This window comes from Leptopilina boulardi, unplaced genomic scaffold, assembly GCF_019393585.1.
Source record: "Leptopilina boulardi isolate dan_hultmark-lab unplaced genomic scaffold, ZJU_Lbou_2.1 LbouV2_292, whole genome shotgun sequence".
Taxonomy (NCBI): domain Eukaryota; kingdom Metazoa; phylum Arthropoda; class Insecta; order Hymenoptera; family Figitidae; genus Leptopilina; species Leptopilina boulardi.
In genome coordinates this window covers 939,572-948,247 of record NW_026137854.1, presented here as the reverse complement: position 1 = coordinate 948,247, position 8,676 = coordinate 939,572, and the positions used below count along the sequence as shown (strand labels likewise).

Here is an 8,676-nt window from a genome sequence, read left to right as displayed (position 1 = left end):
CTATTTTTTATTTATTAATTATTATTATATTTATTATTATTTAATATTTAATTATTTTTTCAATATAAATGAAGGTAAGTTTAATTATTAGTACTTATAATTTACTTACTAGTAATTATTAATATTTCTAATTATTTCATCATATATATTATTTATTACAACTATTGTTAACTAATTAATTAAGGTAAGTTCAATTATTAAAATACCTGAACATTATATTAAGCATTTTAAAATTCAAATTGTATTTCACGCCAAGTCGAATTTCATTTTCGATATTCGAGAATCTAGCAGCTCGAGGAGAATTGCGCTTTCTCATTGGCTACCTCAATACATTAATTTATTTCTTAAGTTTTGTAGTGAAATTTATAAGAAAAATGTTGTTTGTCATAAGTTTCAAGTATAAATTTATAATAATAATATACTATTAACAATGAATATACCTATAAAAATTTTTAGTAATTTAATGTTGAAAAATTTACAAGTGGACTTTATTCAGTTGTCTGCTACATGAATGTGTGGCGGGAATTTTTAAAGTTTTTATAATTTTTAGTGTTTTAGAGTTATAATTTTTTGTTATTTTTAATACAATTTATCAATTTTGTAGTTTAATAAAATATTTTTTAATAAATTTAATTTAGTGACATTGAGAATTTAATTTTTAAATAAATTGTTGAAAGTGTTGGAAATTTTTATGTTTATTCCACCCCTGAGCCACCATGTTACTACTGAACCTATGCTTTTATCCACAAACCGGCAAAACGTGATTGAACGTGCAGGACAATTAACCATGGTAAGTATTATCTTAATTTTTTTCACGAAAACTTCTTATTTTATATAATAAAATATATTTTTTTTGTTTTATAGGATCCAAAAAATATCATTGCTTTATGCAAATGCAAGAAAGTTGATTGCAAATACAGAAAAATGCAGCGAGAAGTTGTAAGTAAAATTTTACAAAAAAAATATATTTTATACTTATACATTTAAACATAGTTTTAAATAATTACATAATTCCTAAATTACTGAATATTTTATCTATATTTTTCACAAAATATTCGAGTCAATTTTAACCTCACCTGTCAAGTTTCTATACGCAATGTCAGACCTCGTTTTATTTCAAACTTTGATTTTTTTCTTCGATCAACATTATAACTTAACCTGTAAAGATTTTATGTGAAAATTCTTTTCTTTCAATTATATTTAATATGAATTTTTATATTTATAAATCTCAATTTAATTGTAAACCATTTTATCTATATTTTTCACAAAATATTCGATCAACATTATAACTTAACCAAAAAAATTACAACTTACTTACTTAAAAATTACAATTTTGAACAATATTTTTTCTTATTATGTGAAATTATTTTTTTTCGAATACAATTTATATACACTGAAAAATGCTTCTTAAATTTTGACATGCTTAAATTCTAACCAACATTTTAAATTAATAAATATTGAAAGTATTCTTTTTCTAATCTTTCTTTTTTTTCATTCTTGTTTTATACAATCATAACTTTATTTTAGAAATATGTTAATGTGAATTACTTTAATATATTAAATATATCAAAGTATACTTATATTTATTATTTAATATATTTTCTTTTTTTTGTTTCTATATAATCTACATAAAATATTTTCTACTTGCAGAATAAAATGGAAATAGCTCTCAACAAAATGAGCGAGGATCATTATGATCCAATGAAACCGGATCTGTTTCCTGAGAGGAAAAATAGGTGGGATCAGCCACCAGAAGCACCCTGGATCAGGGTGAAAACGCGTCCACAAATGTTGACACCACCACCACCACAAATACCTCTCGAGGAGGCAATTACTAGTCTGGTGGGTGAACCAGAAACGGTACTGGCACAACAACTTGTGCCAGCACAACAATCTGTGCCAGCACAACAGCCTTTGCTGGCAGATACGGCAAAGCGTCGTATTGCTCACGTGCCGAGAGTGGCTCCGGTACCAAGAGTGGCTCTACAAACAACAGGATCGGCACCAAGGCGTGCAATTCCAATTCATGCCATCCCTTTGAGAGGAACAGCCCGCAAGCGCCTCACGAAGGCGATGAAGAAGCTGTGTACAGCGTCTTCAAGAAAGAGGCCGTAGCTTCTTTTATAAAAATTACTTTTTTTAAGTTTTTTACTCTTTTTAAAGAATTTAATTATTTAAATTTTAATAGTATTTTTTTAACCGTTTTTTTCTTATATAAAAAAAATTTATTTTGTTTTTTTAAACTGATATTAGAGTTTTTTTCAACCGTTTTTTTTCTTATATAAAAAAAAATTTTTTTTTGTTTTTTTTTAAACTGATATTAGAGAGTTTTTTTCAATCGTTTTTTTTTCTTATATAAAAAATTTTTTTTGTTTTTTTTTTAACTGATACACTGGAGTCTCCCAAGAGAGGACTTCTGAAGAGAGGACTAAGTAGTGACGCGGCGCGGTAAGGAGTGAGGGGGGAAGAGATGGGCGGGATCAGAAAGAGGAACGTGAACTCAGGAGCGTTTGTTTTTAGTGTTCCTTTCTCGCGCAGTGTTTTATGTATGTAATAGAATGTATTCTGTTAAAAAAACACATCTCTGTGATACGATATACGGCCCTGGAGTGTTTACAATTTTCGGCGTCAAGGACGAATTCCGTAGAGAGGTCCAAGACTCTTCCTGTCCTCTCTTCGGAGACTCTAGTGTATTAGAGTTTTTTTTCAACCGTTTTTTTTTCTTATATAAAAAAAATTTTTTTTGTTTTTTTTTTAAAACTGATATTAGAGTTTTTTTCAACCGTTTTTTTTCTTATATAAAAAAAAAATTTTTTTGTTTTTTTTTTAAACTGATATTAGAGAGTTTTTTTCAATCGTTTTTTTTTCTTATATAAAAAATTTTTTTTGTTTTTTTTTTTAACTGATATTAGAGTTTTTTTTCAACCGTTTTTTTTTCTTATATAAAAAAAATTTTTTTTGTTTTTTTTTTTTTAAAACTGATATTAGAGTTTTTTTCAATAGTTTTTTTTTATTATATAAAAAAATTTTTTTTGTTTTTTAACTGATTTTAGGGTAACAGGTTTTTTCAATCGATTTTTTCCCTATGTAAAAAAAACCTTTTTTGTTAAGTTTTTTTTTGAAACGTTTTATATCATTTTTATTTATTTAATTTATAGGTATGTTTATTTAATTAGTACTTCTATTCTTTTATAAATGTATATATAAAAAAAGTGTTTAGTTTTTTATAATTTTTATATTATTTTCAAATATGTACAGTTGACTATTATTTGAAAAATACATTTATCATTATTTTTATAATTTACTGTATTGTATTTTTATTTTGCATGTTATATTTTTATGCTTATGTTGTATATTAGTTTACAAGTATTATATTTAATGCGTTATACTTTATTTTGCTTGATTTGAAATTTGCTTTTATTACTATTAAGAATGTATATGAGTTATTTTGCTTATACATTTTATTTCTACACTTTTAAGAATTTTCACACTGTTTTTTTCTACTGGTTTATTTTTTATGCTTTATTTAGATTCAAAATTAATTTCATATTCATTCATATAATTTAAACATTATTGTTATTCATTTTTTAATAATTATTTTATACATATAATTTATCTATTAAGGTAAGTTTCATAATTTACGATTACTATATATTATTTCTTTTTCAATTATGCTAAGTTTAATAAAAATGACTAATTTTTAATATTTATATATTATATTAAACATTAATACTGATAGTACATTACTAATTATTTAAATTTCGCGCGTTACTGACTGCGCGTTTGAACTGTAGGAGCTTCACTCAGCCGCCGCTCACACAAGGTGATGAGAGCGCGTGGTGGGGAGAGCGCGTGGTGGGAGTATGACACTTTATGTCTACGAGCTCAGCGGCAGTAGCTCATTCACAGCAATCGAGCGGTACTGAACGGTCCACAATGGAGGAAGACTGCAACTGCTACAGGTGTCATGTGATGAAGGTGTCGATACACAATGTGAGTATTAATATAATATGATATACTATAATATATAATATAATGTAATATAATTTCTCTAGTTGGAGAATGAAGGCAATGAACTGCCGTTCCCGACCACACCACCAGGGTCACCACCAAGGGAACAGCAGCAATGGCATCGGTCAGAGGGTCAGACCTCACCACGGTCCAGGTCACCGACACCGCCATCTTGGGTGGAGCTGGGGCCTCCACCATCATCTGCAGAGGCTCCAATAAGACCGGTGACAGTCGTGAGGCCAAGGGTCCGGGCACAGGAGGTCAGGGTGTCGACAGCTTCACCAGAGGCCAGGACGCCGACACTCCCACCAAGACCACTGACACCACCACTCGGCCCAGAGAGAAGGCAGCGACGAAGACGTCATCGCCAAAGTGCCTCTGAGCAACTTGTTATAAATATTAATATTATTTTATAATAAAAATTTTTCTCTTTTTTTTGTAAATATGTATATATTTATTCTACGCATGCGCGAAAAGTATGATTAGGGGTAAATGTTAGAAGTGGGGGTAACAGTTCTAGTGAGCATGCGTGAGCAAAATTTCGGGTATATATTCGGGATCGCGAGCGATTTTAGTCATTCTCTCTTCTGTTCGCAGGTGTTCCAGCAGTAGCAGTCTCCCTTGTCATCTATTAACTGTCTTTTTGATATTTTTTAATATTTATTGTATTATTTGATTTTTTGATATTTATTGTATTTTTTGATATTTATTGTATTTTTTAAAAATATTTTTTGTGTTTATTGTATTTATTTTTTATATTTCTTAGGTTAAGTGTGTTATTTTCTAGGTTAAGTATTTTAATTTTAAGTTTGCGCTTCTAGGTTAAGTTTGATAGTTTGTAAGTTTGATTTCAAGTGTAGAGATGAAGCGGAAGGCCACAACCACCGATGGACCACGTAAGCATCCGAACTACAAGACCATCCTCGATGAGTGTGACGTCACGATTCCACTCATCAAGGAAGCTTTGGAGCTGGTGCCACTCCTCGGAGACGTCGACTCAAGACGATCATTTATTGAACGATGGATTGCAGAATGCTCGAGACATGAAAATCTGTTGTCGAGCATTTTGAAATCGATGTATTTTACACATCAAAAGAAGAGATGTGTGAGCATTCTGCAATCCATAATCAGATTTCGCGCTTTGTTTGAGTCACATGTTATAGATGGCTCTGGAGTCGGTGATCCAGACATTAATAAACGCGTTCGATGGGAAGAATGTGAGAGTGCTTTTGCGTGTAGATTGTACACTAATGCGATCCTGAATCTTGTACATATTGATACTAGCGCGTTTTTGGACGATGCGTCCACACTTTTCCAGGATCACATTAGGGGTGCTCTAAACAAACATGGCGCCATCTTGGTGTATGGTGTTCTCATCACACATTTTAAAAGGGTTGAGAATGGTGAGGAGGTCGTTAAGCCTATACCTTTTGGTTCTAAGGCTAAAAGTATTTTCCCCACAACCCTCTTAGATGATTGGTTTAATGAGAGCATCAAGCAGCCAATCTTGCGCAGTGTGGAAGAGTTTCACGCAAAGGGTTCGAATTGGAACCTTCAATCGATTATAAGGTTAGAAGTTAATGTAAATAAATACAACCCTTTGCGTGCAAGCTCTTACATTAACTTACCTCCGCAAATTAAAAACAAGCATGCATGCATTAATGTTGTAAACAGGGACAACGAGTGCTTTAAGTGGGCGGTACTCTCAGCCTTGCATTCAAACGTGTCACATCCGGAGCGTGTTTCCAGCTACAATAAATTTAAAGATGAATTAAATTTTGAAGGGATTGAATTCCCAGTAGCGTTAAAAAATGTCCCAAAATTTGAAAAGCTGAATGACATCTCAATTAACGTCTATGGTCTTTCAAAGTTCTACGGTGAGTTTTCGGTGCATCCTCTTCACCTTACTGCGGAGAAAAGAGATAAACATGTAAATCTCTTATACGTTGCGGATATGTATGCGGATGAGAGTGTTAAAGAGAATGTAATATGCGATGATGGTGATTTTATGAATTTTCACTACGTATGGGTAAAAGATTTATCGCGATTAGTGTTTAAGCAATTGTCTAATCACAGAGAAAAGAAGTATATCTGCGACCGATGCTTGCACTATTTTTATTCTATAGAAAAACTCAATGCACACGTTGAAGATTGTAAGAAAGTGAATGAGTGTAAAATAACGTTGCCAAAGCCGAAAGACAGTATTATCAAGTTTAAAAATTATAAAAATAGAGAAAAAGTTCCGTATGTGATTTACGCCGACTGTGAAAGTTTACTTCTTCCAGCTGATGAAGATGTAAACAATTTGAGTAAGACTGAAGTATTTCAACGCCATAAGCTATTAAGCATAGGCTATTATTTGAATTGTAGCTACGACGAATCTCAATCTGTTTATGTACCATGTCCGAAGCATGAAGCTGATCCAGCTAAATGGTTTGCTGGGGAGTTAAAGCAGATTGCTGAAAAAATTGATGAAGTATTTAAAAATCCGATACCAATGACTGCATTAACTCCTCAAGAAATCAGCGATTTTAAGCGAGCGACAATATGCCATATTTGTCATCAGAAAATAGCGGCAAGCGATAAAAAAGTCCGAGATCATTGTCATCTTACTGGCAAGTATAGGGGTGCTGCGCATGAGTCGTGCAATTTAAATTTTCAAGATTGTCAAACGATCCCTGTAGTGTTCCACAATTTAAGTGGCTATGACGCCCATTTTATAATTCACGCGATTTCAACGAGCTTTGAAGGTAAAATTGATCTCCTCCCCATTAACAAAGAGAAGTATATCGCCTTCACAAAACATTTCAAGGGGAGTGAGGTCAAGTTTCGATTCATTGACTCTTTCAGATTCATGGCATCATCCCTAGAAAAACTCGCATCCTACTTGGATGAGTATAAAATTGTAAACGCCGTTTTTGCCAGTACGGTGACTGATCCGGATAAAATTAAGTTATTAACGCGAAAGGGTGTTTTTCCCTATGAGTACTTTGACTCAAAAAGTAAGCTTGATGAGACAGAATTGCCCCCGAAAGAGAAATTTTACAGTACTCTTTATGATGCCGGTATTTCTGATGAAGATTATGAGCATGCGCAGAAAGTTTGGTCCGATTTCGATTGTCAAAATCTCTACGACTATGTCCACTTGTACATGAAAACAGATGTATTATTACTTGCTGATGTCTTTGAAAACTTCCGCGAACAATGTGTAATTGCGTACAAGTTAGATCCTGCACACTATTATACGACCCCCGGTTTAACTTGGGATGCTATGCTCAAGTACACGAGTATAGGATTACAACTTATAACCGATATTGATATGATGATGTTTGTTGAGTCGGGTATTCGAGGCGGCATTAGTCAATGTTGCAACCGCTATGCAAAAGCGAATAATCCATATATGGAGAATTTCAACAAAAACGAAGATACAAGCTATCTCATGTACTTCGATGCCAACAATTTGTATGGCTGGGCAATGGCTCAATCGCTCCCTTATGGCGGTTTCAAATGGGTTGAAAATGTTGACGACTCTTTTAATTTTCATGTACCTGACGATTCCCCTGTTGGGTACATCCTAGAAGTTGATTTGGAGTATCCGAAAGACATTCATGATACTCATAAAGACATGCCATTCTGCGCTGAAAATAAGAAACCTCCATTGTCAAAACAGGAGAAATTGTTAACCACTCTCATGCCTAAAGAAAAATATGTTATTCATTATCGTACGCTCAAACAAGTTGTGGCAAACGATATTAAAATTGTGAAAATCCACCGTGTCTTGCAGTTTAAGCAATCAACCTGGCTTAAACCGTACATCGACTATAACACAATGATGCGAACCAATGCTAAAAATGAGTTCGAAAAGAATTTGTTTAAGCTTATGAACAATGCGGTGTACGGCAAGACGATGGAAAATGTCCGCAAACATGTTGACATTAAACTCGTCACAAAATGGTTTGGCCGCTATGGAGCTGAAGCTCTAATCTCCCGCCCAAATTTCAAAAGTCGAGCGATTTTCGACGAAAATCTGGTTGCTATTGAATTGCGCAAAGTCGAGGTACTGCTCAACAAACCCATCTATGTAGGGTTAAGTGTGCTTGATATATCTAAGACGCTAATTTACGATTTCCATTATGGTCACATGTTGAAAAAATACGGCGATGCTTGTAAACTGCTGTATACCGATACAGACAGTCTTATCTACGAAATCAAGTGTGAAGATATTTACAAAGACATGAAAAAAGATATTGACAAGTTTGATACATCTGATTATCCCGCGAATAACGTCTATGATATTCCGCAAGTCAACAAAAAAGTCCTCGGCCTCATGAAAGATGAGTGCAACGGCAGAAGTGTAACTGAATTTGTTGGCTTGCGGAGTTAGATGTACAGTGTACGGGTCGAAGATAAAGATTTTATTAAAAAAGCTAAAGGTGTTAAAGCCGGCGTTGTTAAAAAGACAATTCAATTTGATGATTATGTAAAATGTCTGCGAGATTTTGACATTCAAACTCGAACACAATATAATATTCGATCGCGGCTTCACAATCTTGAAACTGTGAAGCAGGTAAAAGTAGCTTTAAGTCCGCAAGACGACAAGCGGTATTTGTTACCGGGGAGTACTGATACTCTACCGTGGGGTCACTATGCGATCCCAAATCTCGA

The 8,676-nt window shown here is 33.1% G+C and overlaps 1 protein-coding gene across 1 annotated transcript; it reads left to right on the top strand.

Annotated features, from left to right (window-relative positions):
- Positions 1–4,873: 4,873 nt before the first annotated feature.
- LOC127282274 (uncharacterized) lies at positions 4,874–8,395 on the top strand. The gene has a single exon (XM_051306448.1). It carries the CDS (start codon positions 4,874–4,876, stop codon positions 8,393–8,395), a length of 3,522 nt encoding a protein of 1,173 aa, XP_051162405.1.
- Positions 8,396–8,676: the final 281 nt, after the last annotated feature.

Excerpts from the sequence above, each read along its gene's own strand:
- LOC127282274 (XM_051306448.1), top strand. The coding sequence starts at position 4,874 with ATGAAGCGGAAGGCCACAACCACCGATGGACCACGTAAGCATCCGAAC.